The sequence below is a fragment of the Penicillium vulpinum genome (genome assembly GCF_028829585.1).
Source record: "Penicillium vulpinum strain IBT 29486 chromosome Unknown utg000003l_segment0_segment0, whole genome shotgun sequence".
Classification (NCBI taxonomy): Eukaryota; Fungi; Ascomycota; class Eurotiomycetes; order Eurotiales; family Aspergillaceae; genus Penicillium; species Penicillium vulpinum.
The window spans coordinates 8,013,146-8,029,043 of record NW_026643243.1 but is presented as its reverse complement, the minus strand read 5'-3'; the positions used below and the strand labels follow the sequence as shown (position 1 = coordinate 8,029,043).

At 46.9% G+C, this 15,898-nt stretch overlaps 5 protein-coding genes across 5 annotated transcripts; 4 read left to right on the top strand and 1 right to left on the bottom strand.

Annotated features, from left to right (window-relative positions):
* Positions 1-4,202: 4,202 nt before the first annotated feature.
* On the top strand, positions 4,203-5,658 carry N7479_008074 (uncharacterized protein; the record flags this gene model as incomplete). The annotated part of the gene is made up of 2 exons (XM_057255768.1): positions 4,203-4,435; positions 4,470-5,658. The coding sequence occupies 2 exons, from the start codon at positions 4,203-4,205 to the stop codon at positions 5,656-5,658; spliced, it is 1,422 nt and encodes a 473-aa protein (XP_057109630.1).
* A 169-nt stretch (positions 5,659-5,827) lies between these two features.
* Positions 5,828-8,395, top strand: N7479_008073 (putative serine/threonine protein kinase; the record flags this gene model as incomplete). Its single annotated transcript, XM_057255767.1, has 1 exon — positions 5,828-8,395. The coding sequence occupies one exon, from the start codon at positions 5,828-5,830 to the stop codon at positions 8,393-8,395; it is 2,568 nt and encodes an 855-aa protein (XP_057109629.1).
* A 455-nt stretch (positions 8,396-8,850) lies between these two features.
* N7479_008072 (uncharacterized protein) lies at positions 8,851-10,742 on the top strand (the record flags this gene model as incomplete). Its single annotated transcript, XM_057255766.1, has 2 exons — positions 8,851-9,045; positions 9,102-10,742. 2 exons carry the CDS (start codon positions 8,851-8,853, stop codon positions 10,740-10,742), a joined length of 1,836 nt encoding a protein of 611 aa, XP_057109628.1.
* A 498-nt stretch (positions 10,743-11,240) lies between these two features.
* N7479_008071 (uncharacterized protein) lies at positions 11,241-11,590 on the bottom strand (the record flags this gene model as incomplete). The annotated part of the gene is made up of 2 exons (XM_057255765.1): positions 11,241-11,380; positions 11,446-11,590. The coding sequence occupies 2 exons, from the start codon at positions 11,588-11,590 to the stop codon at positions 11,241-11,243; spliced, it is 285 nt and encodes a 94-aa protein (XP_057109627.1).
* Positions 11,591-13,446: 1,856 nt separating this feature from the next.
* Positions 13,447-14,940, top strand: N7479_008070 (serine/threonine-protein kinase; the record flags this gene model as incomplete). Its single annotated transcript, XM_057255764.1, has 4 exons — positions 13,447-13,607; positions 13,672-13,882; positions 13,937-14,093; positions 14,147-14,940. The coding sequence occupies 4 exons, from the start codon at positions 13,447-13,449 to the stop codon at positions 14,938-14,940; spliced, it is 1,323 nt and encodes a 440-aa protein (XP_057109626.1).
* Between the last annotated feature and the right edge of the window lie 958 nt (positions 14,941-15,898).

Below are 15,898 nucleotides of genomic sequence, written 5' to 3'. Positions count from 1 at the left end.
CCCTTCGTACGCGAAGAAGTCGAAGGAATAAAGAGCTTTTCGAGCCAACGAAGTCCAATTTCATCCGAAGTCTAACCGTTAGGGCTTACTTCAAAGCGCCAGTCATTCGGGACGCTTTTAAACCAAGATTCGAGGAAGACTTTGCCTTTAAAAATCACACACGGAGGAAGCACCCAGCCAGAAGCACCCGTACATTCAATTACTGTCACCCACTCGCGAGTTCCAGGTTGTAAAGTCTTACACCGACCGGTTATATCACTTCTCGTAATAACCTTCGCGGTCGCGGTTAATCCTAACGCGAAACCGGTCTCGTCAAAGTTATAAACGTTATCGGGGTCGATTCTAAATTGAAGGATCGTCTTTTGAACTAGATTAAACCACTCCCCAATGATTTTAGGGTCTTCGTATTTCGCACGCTCGTAATTATACCGTTTCGAGAATCGGGAGGAGAGGAGAGGATGTCGTTTCACGAATTTCGTAACCCAATTTTCGCCGACCGAAAGAACCGGGGTAGTTCTACGTTGTTGAAGAAGAAGATCCGCCATTTCTCGTACGGAAGAGGGCCGGGGGCTGCTCCACGAGAATCTATAGAGATAATCCATTTTTCAAGAGATTCCTCTTCAAGTTCTGTCAATTTATGCGAATTAGCGCGAGAAGTCGCGCGGTCTTGACGCCGCTAAGGCGGCGGCGGAGAGTTGAACGCGGCACATTGAAAGTGCGAGCAGCGAGAGTAATATTACTGATATCTCCATTTTTAAAAGCCTGGATAGCTAATAAAAGCCTACCCTCTTGCTCAATTGAATTTTTCGAGCTTTGAGAGCGAATTGGTGGTATAGTGGGTGGTTGAAGAAGAAGGGATTAAATTAATTAACGCGTTTTGGGTAGGGTGGCCACTCGGTGGTTGTGGCCACTCGGTGGTGAAATACGTTAGTTAACTAACTAACGTATTCCACTACCGAGTGGGCCACCCCATCTAACCTACCAATTTTAAATACATTTATCTCAACCATAACGCCATTAAATTAATTGAACTAACTAAGTGGTCTATCTGGACATGTTTCTCTTCTATACCCTGGCAATCTATATATTCCACACCCCCGGGGGGGCCGCGTACGTGGCTGAATAGCCGATTCTCTAGGTATGCCGGGGCCGGGGAGAGGTGCTTCAGTTGCTTCCTGTTGCTGTATAATTAATGCAGAGGCTTCTTGAACTGAAAGGCCTTCTTCGGCGGGTATCTGCCTTCGAGATCGAGTACGCTTTTGCTTCTGCTTCTCGTTGGCGGCGCGTAATTCCTTGTTTTCTTTGGCGAGTAAGATAGTACCTTGCATTGTAAGATAGCACCTTGTATTGTAAGACAGAAGCCTTTTATAAGCTGGTTTAATACACGATCTGACGGGCTAAGCGGGCTTCGAGATCTTGTAAGAAGTAAAGCTTTGATTGATAAAGCCTGACGACGTAGATCTTTCTCTGTAAAAGGGGTTTTTGGTGTAAAATTCCGGCTTGATTCACTACCCCGGCTAGCTGGGGGGGTTAGAGTTCGAAGCCGAATATTGAGCTTTGAAATCACTCTCTCCGGTAAAAAGGGGACTAAACCGGCTGCTCCGAAGCTATTTTTAATAGTCTCCGATTTGAAGGCTTCAATTCGTGCGAGGGGGTATACTTCGAGGAAGTCAAGCTTATCGATATAGTTGATCCCGTTCCGTATTTTGGTTTTAACTATCCGACCGTACGATCGTTTTAATACCGCAAAACAGCCAATATCTAGAGGTTGTAAAAGATAAGATAAATATGCTGGTATACAGATTGGTATTACCTTATTTTGCTCACAAATTTCGTTAAATTTAGGCGTTAAATAACTTCCGTGGCCGTTAAGTACTAGAAGCCGATACCCCCCCTTCGTACGCGAAGAAGTACTAGGAATAAAGAGCTTTTCTAGCCAACGGAGTCCAATTTTATCAGAGGTCTAGCCGTTAGGGCTTACTTCGAAACGCTAGTTCTCCGGAAGGCCTTCGAACTATAATTCAAGAAAGACTTTGCCTTTAAAAATCACACACAGAGGGAGGGCCTAACCCGAAGCATTCGTACACTTAATTGTAGTCACCTATTCACGATTTCTAGGTTATAAAACTCCTCTTCGACTAGGTAAATCACTTCTCGTAATAACCTTTATAGTTGAAATCACTCCTATAGCGAAACCAGTCTTATCGAAGTTATAGATATCGTCGGGATCGATTCCAAATTGAAGGATTGTCTTTTGAACCAGATTAAACCACCCTTGAATGATTTTTGGGTCTTCGTATTTCGCACACTCGTAGTTATACCGTTTTAAGAATCGGGAGGAGAGGAGAGGATACCGTTGTACGAATTTCGTAACCCAGTTTTCGCCGACCGAAGGAACCGGGGTAGTTCTACGCTTTTGAAGAAGAAGATCCGCTATTTCTCGTACTATAGAGTGCCGGGGGGCCCCTCCACGAGAATCTATAGAGAGTATCCATTTTTGAAGAGATTCCTCCTCGAGTTCTGTTAATATATAACTATTAGCGCGTGTTTCAGGACGAAAGGTATCACCAGCGAGGCGGCGTTGTAAGGTAGAGCGGGGGACTTCGAAACGGCGCGCCACTTCACGAATTGAAGAGATTTCTTGATTCTTAAAAGCCTGGATAGCTAGTAAGATCCTACCCTCTTGCTCTATTAAATTTCTAGAGCGTTGAGAGCGAATTGGTGGTATAGTGGGTGGTTGAAGAAGAAGGGGTTAAATTAATTGACGCGTTTTGGATAGGTGGCCCACTCGGTAGTGGAATACGTTAGTTGACTAGTTAACTAGTCACGGAGTATCGATCCTATTTTTGCGTGGCTGGCTAATCTAAACAACTTATACCTTCTATATCTGTACCATAGGAAGTTGGAAACCAACTTCTGCCTGATAGGCCATAAAAGCTCATTTTATGCTTCCACAATCACCCATAGTATATAAAAACTGGGCATGCTTCGATTTTGCGATTTTACGCGTTCTATATACATTCCCGCCACTTAGCTGGGGGGTTGGCCTAGTTAATGAACTCTACCTTCGAGTCATTTAGCTTTAGTATCTCTTCTGACTCCATTTCCTATTCTTCCTCATATACCCTTTTGCTTGGGTTGGGGCGTTGGAGTCCTAGTCTTGCGACCCGTCCCCTGCCCACGAACACCATTTTTTCCGTTGGTTCCAAAGTGTCTGGCTGGGCTTTTGTTGCCTTAGTTCCCCTGAGTGTTGTTCCGAAGCGTTTTCCTAGTCATACCCATAAACATGTTTGTTGCATCTCCTATTGTATACAATTATGTACCTTGTGGCACATGCGATGATTTAGGATATCACAACAACAACATATGGTAGCCAACCGTATCTATAAGGTCCCTAGATCAATCACTTCTTCACTTGAGTTTAGGTTAATAACTATAAATATACCCCGTACGTGTATGTACGTATGCAGGAGCATCCACAGAGCAAAAAAGAATAAAAAGAAAGCAAGCGATAAGCTCATATACCACGATAAGCGATAAGATCTGATTTCCCAGCGCTGTATTAACGCTGGGAATCATCAAATACATAGTACATACTTGTCTAGTGAATGGGAAGTCATCTACACCAGCCATCACTACTATCCTTTGCAATAGCCCAAAATTCTAGACATGGTGGGTTCCTCTGAAGGTCTTTACTAATGGTGGCCAGAAGAGCTCTATTCTAAATCCCATGGAACCTTCCAAGGAATAGCAAGGCAAAGCGGTCAGCTCTTCAAGATCACGATAAGACAGTGAATATCACGTGCCACAATATTGCCAACGACATCTTGGAGCCTATCTTCATCGCCCTGTTCTTCAATATATCCACACGCCTCATGTCTTGTACTTTATGGATGGAAAGCTGTGCGTGAATCAGGGCATGGGATATGAAACACTCGCCTCTGCTCTAGCTCACCGTTAAGGCCTGTTTGCCCTTACGAAGCGTTCCATATTGGAAGGGCAAATGGAGAGACTCGGCGTGTGTACTCGATTTTATAGATTTTCAGATTTCCCAGGTGGTGGCTCGTCTTTCGATTAACTAAGCGACTAGGTAGGTTCCAAATGGACGGCGCGACACGATTGCTTTCATCCCCTCTACCCTTCTCCCATCATCAAATTGACACCTGGGCTCGATTGATATGCCAATGTAATTCTGAACCAGAATGGCTGACGAATCTCCCAGTGTCGATAATCTCATCGAGGAGCTCGGGTTTTTCTCCACCGACCACCAATTCTTGCTTCGTCTTTACGGCTCATCCGACCCATTTGCTGGGCTTCCTAGTACAGATCTAGAGGCCAGTTACAGCCAAAATCCATCTGGTCGACTCAGCTCTACCAGTATTGCTCACAGAACTGCATCTACTAGGCTCTGGCAAGACATCCCTTCGCTGAGTGGGTAAATTTCAGTGACTAACCTACAAGCCTCGCAGTGAACGCCCCAATCAGCTTTGTCTACCACCAAGCCAGCATCGTCCCAGTAGCTTTCGCGAAGGCCTAGAAGGCAGAGACCTGGCTCACTACGAAGAAGAGTGGACTTCTCTCCTCGGTATTGATTCAGAATCTCTGTTTGAGATCCTCCAACAGCGTGTATTGGACGACGAGAATCCCTACCTTGGGTCCCCCGAGCTTCCCGTGCACTCTAAGGCATCAGAAAACGTTGCAAGCCCGGGAGCCATTGCACCTCCAAGCCCATCAGTCTATAACAGTGAAATAGGTGAGCCGCCCGACTCTTTTGTTACCCCCGGCGAGATCCCTGGAACCCAAGGCAATCGCAAAACATCCCAGGACTTGAGGACTTTGAATAACCCTGGGAGCCTGGAGCAATTACTTCAATCATTCCCAAGTCCTCCCAGTCGAAATCAAGCGGTCGGAAATCAACGTCTTTCTCACGTTTATTCTGATTACGAACGAGTGCCACCGAAAGACAGTGCCCAAGCTAATACCTCGACACTTGCCAGTAGTCAAATCAAATCTGTGACCAGCCTACCTCGAATTTCCCAGTTCTCTGAAGATTTGGGGGACTGTGGCCCGGTCGGAGAGCAAAAATTTTCCAGCATTTGTGCCAAAACTGATACATCTGCACTCGACACCAGTGGGCTAGGAAATAGCTCGACTAGTTCTTCTAGGATTTCCCCACCGTCCTCTATCGGCACTTCACCTGTCATCAACACTCGAAACGTTTCCTTTCGGATCCCTCCCCCGTCTCCCTTGTCTCCCAGCAACTCTCCTAGCACCTCTCCCAGGGAGTTACGTCTCCCCATTGACTATCACGAGAGACGGCAAGTGAAGCCTGAAGGCTCCCACCAAGCCCAGGAGCGCGGAAATAGGTACACCATTTTCCCTGAATACCCCTCACGAGCGCGTCCAATCAGCTACGTAATCAGAAGGCAGCGCTCCTCCTTCAACAATATCTTCCAAGGGCGGCCTAAACCAACAGCTACCCCTCGATATTACCAAAAGACGCCTCTCCGTATCTCTTCTGGTCCCTCGACAACCTCTTTCGCCTCGGGAAAAAGGAGCACACTAAAGGGCAAGGGAGTCTTAAAGCGTTTTGTTAAAAAGCTCAAACATCTGCTTTGTCAACCCCGCAAACGCACTCCATCCGCATTCCATCGTTAACTCACGCCATAGAGCCCCATATCTTTACATCCATTTCAAACTTGTCTCACTCAGTTCACATTTTTATCTTCATCTTTACTCCTATTTCCATCTTCACTCTTTACTCACTCTTACATTTATCTCATTCTTATCTCACACCTGGTTCACTCCAAGCTTATCTTCACTCGCAATGGATTCTCGAACATCCCGCCTCTTGGACCCATCCTCTGCAATGGCGGCCATCACCAAGCATAAAGCAGAAGCCATCAAGCTAGCTCGTGAACAAGCGGTGGCTGTCCAGGAGATGTGTCGTCGTGCAAAAACTGAGGTTCCACCATACGAGTTTGAAGAGTTGATAGGCAAAGGTGCCTATGGTCGTGTTTACAAGGGTCGCCAAATGCCATCCGGTCGCTTGGTTGCCATCAAAGTCCTAGATATTGACTCACTGGACTACAAGTCGCTTCGAGATTTCAGAGATGAGTCGATAAAGGATTTCATCCATGAAACAAAAGTGATGAAGCAAGTGAAGGATTCTGGTGCCAAAAATATCAATGAAATCATTGAAGCCATCTCTATTCACTCTCAGCTGTGGCTGGTTTGTGAGTACTGTCCCGGTGGCAGTGTCCGTACCTTGATGCGCGCAACAAATGACAAGCTCGATGAGAAATACATCATTCCAATCGCTCGTGAGCTGGCTGTTGGACTTCATGCTATTCATGAAGCTGGAATCATTCATCGCGATGTGAAAGCTGCAAATATCCTTGTTCATGAAGAGGGTCGTCTGGAAATCTGTGACTTCGGTGTTGCTGGTGTGCTCCAATCACAGCGGGACAAACGCTCAACCTGGATTGGAACGCCACACTGGATGCCGCCAGAAATGTTTGCAACTCGTGGAGAGGCCCATCGCTACGGGAGTGAAATTGATGTGTGGGCGTACGGGTGCACATTGTTCGAATTCGCGAACGGAAACCCGCCAAACGCAGGCCTGCGAGAACGAATGCAAATCGGTCGCCAGCTTAATCGCAAGACTCCCCAGCTGGACAGCGATAATTACAGCCAAGGCTTGAAGGATCTTATTGCCTACGCCCTCGACTCCAATCCAGACACTCGCCCCACGATGGCAGACATCCTTGCTCACCCCTATATTGCTAATACGGAAGAGGAGTATCCCACTGACTCTGTGGGTGAGTTGGTGAGGAACTACTACCAGTGGTCCCAGCGAGGAGGACAGCGGATCTCTTTGTTCCACCCAGGCGGCGCCGCGGCAGCTGAGCTCCCAGAAGGTATCGAGGAATCAGAGGATGACTGGAATTTCAGTACAACAGATGGGTTCGAGCGAAGATTCTCTGTCATTGATCTGGATGAAATTGCAGCCTCGCTGGCGGAGATGGAGCAATCAATCGGTCCTACCGACACAGCACCTGAGCAGGAGATGTACGAACAGTTTTCGGAGGACGATCTTAACTATGAAGATAAGGCCAATTTCGATGAACGTGTGCGCCGAGGCGCTGAGGCAATGGAAGGCCTATTTGATGGGGAAAAGCCCAGTTATACATACGAAACAAAAAATGACTTTGTCCCCATTGAGCCCGCCCAGTCCACTTCGGATCTTCCCCTTCGTGCGGAAACAGACCGCTCTTCTGTCACATCGACTTTTCTTGATATTGACATCGGATCATTCGAGGCATCACATTACGCAGCAGGAGCCCCATCTGCGCAGCCTTTCCAATTGGTCGATGCAAATACTATCCGCGCGAACCGTTCCAGTCTTCGCTTGAACAGGAGCTCCTCTGAGAGTAGCTCAAAGTCGTCTATCAACAGCGTGGATGACGATCAAAAGCTCGAAGATACATTCGTACCGTCTGGTCCTCGACCTCCCACCATGGACTGGAAATTCCCGTCATTTGTACAAGATGAAGAGGAACAACCAGAAGAAAAAGAAGAGGTTCCTGCACAGGAGCCCAGGACAGATGAGTCCTTTCAGGCTGAGAAGCGAGCCACCATGCAGTGGACATTCCCAGTCATGGGATCCGTACCCGAGAGCCAAGTCTATGATGACCGGCATGACACTCTCCGAGCTCCACTGCCTGAGGTTCAGCCTCCACCGCAGTCGCAGCAGCCATCCTCAACAGATGAACCAGGCGATTCACGTCCTTCGACTTCGGCATCGAATGCCTCCGACTCAGATTACGACCCCTTCCGCTTCGATCGCCCTACCACACCAGAGGGCACAAACTCGCTTCATCACAGTCATTTCTTCGACACAGAACTACCCGCGATGATGGAATTAGCTGGTTATAATGAATATGAGGCTTCTGGGCTCCTCGATGGCCCCGGGCCGGACGAAGAATCTCACTCTCCATGGAGGGCGCACTCCGGGAGTTCCTCGTTTGAAGATAGTATGACAGCTTTACCCACGGCCGTTCCAATTCCCCAAACTCCCACTGCTTCCTCGGTGACCTCGGGCCCGGTCTCAGAACCGGGATCTCCCGTATTCGAAACTGTACGAAATGCACGACACGACGTATCTGAAGCCCCCATGCCACAGACAGAAGACAAGGGACCAATCTCCTTCCCGGCTCTCAATCCCCCAAATGCGGCGAGTCTGATGGAGGGTATGGATGATGGTGTGGTGACAGCAGAACTTGACCGTTTGCTGAGTGATTTCATGGTGTCGCTTTCGGCAACTGGTGAGGCATTGTCACGGGCCCAGATCAAGCATAAGACAAGTGGCGCCCTGATTGTTGAGCAGGTTTAGATGGCTAGTATGGGCTTGTGGGATATTATTACTGGCAAATATCCTTAGCCAGAAGCCACTCAAGGAAGCCCAGATATGTGGAATCACTGATGTTCAAGTATCTACAATTCCAGTAATTAATATTAAGTTCAGTTCTCACACAGTTATGTTCACTGTGTAGATCTCTAAGAAGAATGATGGTGTAGGTACTGATTTGTGGCTGCTAGAGGCAAATATGAACTTTCTTTGACGCCTCTGAAAATACATGGAGCTATGCCTGCCACTTTGAGACTGAGCAAGGTAAAAGCATGGGCTCTGGGCTACCCTGGCAAGCTCTGGGTTGGCACTTCGAGTGTCCAGATCTCAACTTGGGGACGAGGCTGAGAGTATGGTCTTTCGTCTCTTCTTCCTTCTCGTCCTATCTCGTGTTTCATCTCTTCTTCCTCATTCATTCACGCGTCTCATCGGCTGCCAAGATGGCTTCCCGCTCTTCTTCAAATACCTCAGAGATACCATCAGAGGGCTCGTTGTCCGTTGGTGTCTTCTCTCCTCCACAAGATCACTACGAGTGGAAGAGAGCCCTTCTCGATGTGAAATGGCTATGTTTCAACCAGCAATACAAACAATGTGCCTTACGTTGCAATCAACTCATAGACACTGCGTCTAGTCCGGTTTGTGTTTCACAGATCTCATCTCAAAATCTAACTGCTAACGGGTTTATACATAGCTTCATCCGATCCGTGCAACCTACCTCCACTATTATGCAGCCACCTCATATGAGTACATGGGACGAGCAGCCCACATCTTTTCGGCTGTCAAAGTCCCGCTTCTGACTTCTGCTATGGAGCGGTTTCAGACTGCTTATGAGTCTTTGCCAGCTATGATCCCGTCCCCAGTTCCGAATCCCAACCAGACCTACTCGCCAGTTACTTTTCTTCATTCGCCCGACTCGTCTCCTCGGTCTTCCATGACTACTGTAGTGTGGAGCCCCCCTTTGCCAGATCGTGGTGTCATTGCTGGTCCTGGCCCTGATTCAAATGCTGATGCTCTGTCGGTTGAGAACCTGTCGGCCCATAATGCTAGGCTGGTTCACACTCCTCCCCCACCTGTCCCTTCTCCCTCTTCTTCCTCCCACTCGTCTATTACGACTGCTTTTTGTGTCACGCCACCTCCAGCTTCTCGAGGAGTCTCGCGTTTTGACTATAGTGCTCCTCCCCCGGCTTTTCATATCCCGCCTCCGACCCGTGAGCCCCCTCCTCCACCATGCGATGCTTCTCCTCGCCAGACCGCCAGATACCAATTGGTCTCTTTTAATAGCGCCAGAGATGGGCTTCCTAACGGGGGATCTATCGTTCGAAACATTGCCCGGATGATTGATAACTCTATTATCGCGGGAGCCGACGACCCTTTTGTGAGCCGCGCGCCGGCAAACTTTCACGCTATGAAGAAGCCACCCGTGCGTCTGTCTCCGATCAAGATCCCAGCCGAATTTGAGGATCCAGCAAAGCGCAGCGAGCTAATTCCATCCCCTCTTGCAATCCGGAAGAGCTCCGGCGAGGTGTTCATGTGCACCAGTTCTCCAATGGTAATCTGTGGAGGTTCAGAGCAAGAAGTAGCTAGGAGCGAGGTGAATCGATCCATCCGAGCTCGCCCTCCACGGCTACCCTTGAAGATAATCCCATCTGGACGTCTGAATGCTAACACAGAGAAGACGAGCCCTACAGTCCTAGCGTCGCAGCCAAAACGTCTCCTAAGCCCCGTCTTCCCTTCGCCCATGCCCATGCCTATGGCTCCACCGACGCCCACCCCCGTTCCGAGAAAGAAAGTCCCTGTCCTCGGGTCGCCGTTCAACAGCCATGCAGGCTCACAAAAGAATACAAGCACCAAATCGCTCCCGTCACGGTCGACAAAGCCATCCCCTGCACCTGTCAGCGCCGAGCGCCAAGCCCAGATCAATTCGTTCAACGGCGCTGTCAAGTGGCTCCGTGAGCACATTCCCGCCGACGTGACCGGGCTCCGCAAGCAGATCAAGCATGTTTCAGACCTGCAGCAGGCCCGTCGCTCTCGCAATACTACTATGGTCCGTTCTGCCTCCTTCTGGACCTTTTCTCCCGTTAAGTCTAGCCCCGGTGCATCACAAGAGCCTCCTGTGATCGAGGGACCTAATATCGATGAGTATGGAAATGTTATCCGAGTTGAGACTAAGGCGCAGCGTATTAAGCGACTTAGGGCAGAGGATTGGAGGATTGGTATCCGGTCGAAGCATAGTCTCTGGAAGGGGACTGAGTACTACGACAAGCTTTGCGAAACTGCTTTGGCTGAGCTTGGTGAGACTGGTTATGGATCTAGTGAATGGCTGAAGCGGTGAGATCTTACTGCTCATTCTCTTGCTGGTTTCTTTTGATCGATTTCTTTTCTTTGTTTCTTTTCTGCTTTTTGTTCCTTTGTTTTTCGGTGGTTGGGCGTCGTGCAAGTGTCAATGCAGTTGCATGACATTGTAGCCTTTCGACTCAACACGCTCGATGAGTATTGCATTACTCAATCTGCCTCGTTTCTTGACAAGTTAGATCATGGCTATTATCATGGTCTATGTTTGGTCATATTAGTTGCAGTTCGAGGTGGTTTGGTGGAGTTTCAGTATGCCATCAGGCATACTTAAGGAAAGCACTATTGTAGCTTCGTTCACTTGGTTGGTACAAAAGATCACGATATCGATGATCTCTTGTGTATTGCAGGTTGCATGAAGGTTGCATGGAAACATATCTACCTAGGGTTGGATTTGTTTCTTAATCTTAACCTTAATCTTAATTTCAACAATCAAAAGTCAATCTTGCTATTCGTGTCCTTCGTGCTAACAGCCAACTCCTCAAAGACCTTTACTCAATACAGAGCCAAATCCCTCTCCCAGACCTCCCTTCCCGAACATGCCTCCCAATTGATTTCCGAGTTGATCTTGAATCTTGCTTAGATTCTGGTCCTCGGTGAGTTTCTTGCCAGTCAGACTTTCTGTAAGTAAATTCTGGTTAGTATATTTCGTTTCTTTTCCTCTTTCTCTATTTAAGATAACATACTCTTCAGTCCATAAGACACCTTTGTCTCGCCCATATAGTCCAGCAAAAGCTCTTGAAGTTGCTTCTGGTATGGGTCTAGGTAACCAGCGACCCAAGCGCCGAGTAGAATTACCTGGAAGGTAAGGAAAAAGAGGAAGGATATCATGATTGAATGTTCAGTTTCTTGAAAATAGTGTGATAGCAGATTTGAATTCTAACAGAATAAGAAGCCAAAAATATTTCGTGATTGTTGTTGTTCATATACCTCTCTGGTTAAGCCTATGACGTCTGGTGACGACGCTGTGCCACAGAAGGCAGTGGGGTCGGGATGTTTGCCAATCATGGAAAGGCCACTTTATATTAATTCCAAGGTTTTCATGGGCGTGTTTCAAATTACGCTGTTATTCTTTTCTCGGCTTTGATTGTCTGATGTAGCGTCAAGATGTGATGTTACAGCTCTAAATAGATTAACCACGGCTACTGAAACTTGTTTGTGCCTTTAACTAGAAAAAGAAGGTACATCTTTAAAGTTCACCAGAAAATATAAAATGGCTGTGGATTCTTGCATAGTACCTACATATTTTGTACATGTATTGTACATTGTTAGAGACGTACCTGACTTTGCTCTATCAAAGCAGCACATAATTAGACCTAGTATTGACTTTTACAAATTCGCTTCTTTCTTTTCAATAATAATGTCTCCTTTTTTCAATATTTAATTGACTTGCCTAGGTAATCGTGCCAAGGGCCTAACACACCTTTACTTTCAGCGATAAAAGTTCAAAATTAGGTATATTTTGTATGGGCATGTCATACAAAAGGTACAAAAGTTTTCAAATTCACAACTTGCATTTTACGCAACCCTCGAACTAGTTAAAAATAACGAAGAGTGGTAAATGGTATATGATATAACTATGAATAGGTTGTTCTAATACTAAGATTAATTTGAAATAATGTAGAAGTGCGAGAAGCACATTAAAAAGACACCATAAATAAAGATTGTATGTACTCCGTAGAACTTGAATGTTTACTTTATTATACTCAATATTTATGGTGAATATTAGTACCAAATTAGCTAAAATTCCTCCAGATAATATATATAGACCTATAATCTATGTCACAGGTTGAGAAAAATAGAATTTTTGATTTTTGAACTCTTTGTACCTTTTGTATGACATGCCTATACAAAAGATACCTAATTTTGAACATTGATCATTGACCGAAGATGATCGTTGACAGTAAAGGTGTTGGGTGCTTGGCACGATTATGTGTTGATGGGCAGACCCTCTCTTGGCGCCTAATGTACAAAGTACATAGTCAGCCCTGGAGGCAGTAACATTCTCGTTGTGGCTGTGCTGGCGCTAAACCCTACAGTCTTATCGCGTCTAGAACTCCTGATCCTTTCCCTCTTCAGCTGTGTTTTTTTTTTGTACTTTTTTTTCGAAATTCGTCTTCTCAAGTTGACTTGAGATTGAATTGCGATCTAGATACGTGTTGTTCGTATATGTGGTACGTCTACTCTGTTTGGATCCTCCATGCAGCCACCCCCGCGCATGCTCGCTCACCCCTCGAATTTGGGCATTTCTATATTTTCTATATCACTGACCATTTTCGCTTTTAGATTGGACTCCATTTTCGACCTTAAAAGCCTCAATCTCCGAATCCTCAACCCTCTTCTTCGTTCTACTTTTGCTACCTAACGCGTTCTGTGCCTATTCGAGCCCATCGCATACCGCATACCGCATCTACCACCTTGGGCATCTGCAGCCCTATCTCCACATCATGAGTTGTGAGTCGATGTTTTATATCCGTGGGACTTTTGTTCCTGTTCAATCTTGCTATGATTCGTCATCTGGTGTTAGCTGAATATTGTCCGACCTCGTGTCAGCCTCGTCCACAATCTGACTCTTCACTGCCTTGGGATTGCCATGTCGGTTTACACGCTCCCTATGAGCTCTCTGTGGAATATATGGGGGCTAGGAGGACTTTTAGCTGTCATTTTGTGTCACGGTCTGCTTCACAATGCCTATGTTTTCCCCGCTCGGTCGGCTCCTCCAGGACTCTTTTGCTTCATTTGTTTTGCGCATTTCATCAGATAAGCCCCGCAATTTACTAACTTTCAGTCTTCCAGTCGCAAACATGCTCAATAAGCTGTCCGGGCAGCCGGAGAGCTACGAAAAGAAGTACAGCCTCCTTATCGTAACCTTCTTACCCCACATTCGCTGACCTGTTTTTCGCTGGCTACAGGGCTCTCTACAAGTTCGGACGGACGCTCGGTGCAGGCACATACGGAATTGTTCGCGAGGCAGATGACGCCGATGGAAAGAAGGTCGCGATCAAGATAATTCTCAAGAAAAATGTCCGGGGTAACGAGGGCATGGTCCACGACGAGCTTGAGATGCTGCAATCTCTCCAACATCCCCACATTGTCTCGTTTGTCGACTGGTTCGAATCTAAGGTGAGAACATCTCTGTCTGTTCCGATTGTTGCAGCGCTCTAATCGTCGGCCTAGGACAAATTCTACATCGTTACACAACTAGCCACTGGTGGCGAGCTGTTTGACCGGATTTGCGAGTACGGCAAGTTTACCGAGAAGGATGCGTCGCAGACCATTCGCCAGGTTCTTGATGCCGTCAACTATCTGCACAAGCGCAACATCGTTCACCGAGGTCAGTCTCCTTAAGTCAAACTAGCGCTTTACGTGTAACTAACCTTTACAAAGACTTGAAACCCGAGAACCTCCTCTACCTCACCCGCTCCGCCGACTCTCAATTGGTCTTGGCAGATTTCGGTATCGCGAAGATGCTGCACGACCCCTCTGAGGTACTGACTAGCATGGCGGGCTCCTTTGGATATGCTGCTCCCGAGGTCATGCTCAAGCAGGGCCACGGCAAGGCCGTCGATATGTGGTCGCTCGGTGTCATCACATATACCCTCCTGTGTGGCTACTCCCCCTTCCGATCCGAGAATTTGACCGACCTCATCGAAGAATGCCGAACAGGCCGTATCATTTTCCATGAGCGGTACTGGCGCGACGTTTCCCAGGATGCCAAAGATTTCATTCTCACTCTCCTGAATGCGGACCCCTCCAAGCGAGTTACCTCTGAAGAAGCCCTCAAGCACGAATGGCTGACTGGAGAGACTGCGAGCGACCGTGACTTGCTGCCTGAAATCCGCACCTACATTGCGCGTGCCCGTCTCCGCCGTGGAATCGAGATCGTCAAGCTCGCCAACCGTATCGAGTCGCTCAAGATGCACGAGGAAGAGGATGGAGAGGACATCCCCAGCCCCATGGACATGGGTGGCTCATCCGAAGAGTCAAGTGTGGCGGAATCATCGACATCAAACGGTGATGCCACTCCTGCCTCTGGTCATGCAAAGAAGAAGAGTATTGCTAGCGCTGCGCGCGGTGCTATCTTCCGTGAGGTCGTTCTGGCCAAGGTTCGTGAGCAGAAGGAGACAGAGGAGCGAGAGAGAGTTGAACGTGAAGCTCGCGAAAAGGCTGCTTCTGCGTAAATTGTTTACCATCTTCCTTTGTGTTTCTTTTACATCTTACGTCTTGTTCATATCTTGTTCATAGGCCTAGCCTCCCCTATTATTTTTCTCTTTTATCTGCCTGGCGGTTTCTTGGATATAATTCTGTGATTCCCATTTTCGATAGTCAATCAGAGTGAACATACAACTTTCGAGCTTTGGATTTTACATACAGTCGCGGAAATTTCCAAAGTCTAATGGCTCATCTCATTACATCAATTGATGTGTATAAATGGAAGCTAAATACTATCTACATACTGGTTAACTAATTATAGAGGCAAAAAAAACTTGTCAAAAATTTGGAGATTGCTCATATTCATATGTTAATATGACGTTTTACATACAACATTCTTTCACTTTATTCTAGATGTTGCTTCTAGTAATTCTTCTTTCAAGCTAGGTAAACCCCACTAAAGGGGGGAACATCTAAGGCATCTCAAATTGCCGCATAAGCGACTATTCTTATTCGCTGATGCATAGTGCTCAGTAATTACGTTGCTGCCTGACTAGACATATGTATGTGACCACTGTGTGGTTTGACCGGAGCCGCATACTCAGTTTGAGATCTTTTTGGCGGGGTGATCCTTGGAAAGTTTCACAGTGTCAACCTCGACGACAGTCCTTATTTACAAATTGAAATGTCTACATGAACAACATAGAATCCAAGTATAAAAGTAAGTAACCATGTGCAATATAGAGTCAGGCGCCGATATCACGTGTATTGGTACATAATCTCCCCACTTCCAAAGCTAGCTTTAGACCCTCATTTAAGATCTTTTGACAATATCTTTTCTCTTTGAACTATCTTATATCCTTTCAGTTTATTCTCATCCTTGTTGAGAAGTTCCTCGCATTGCCGTCCTCAACGTCATACATCGGCTCCACTAATCGAGACACCGCCCCTCCTTCTCCACCAGAGCTCAAACATCTAAATCTTTTC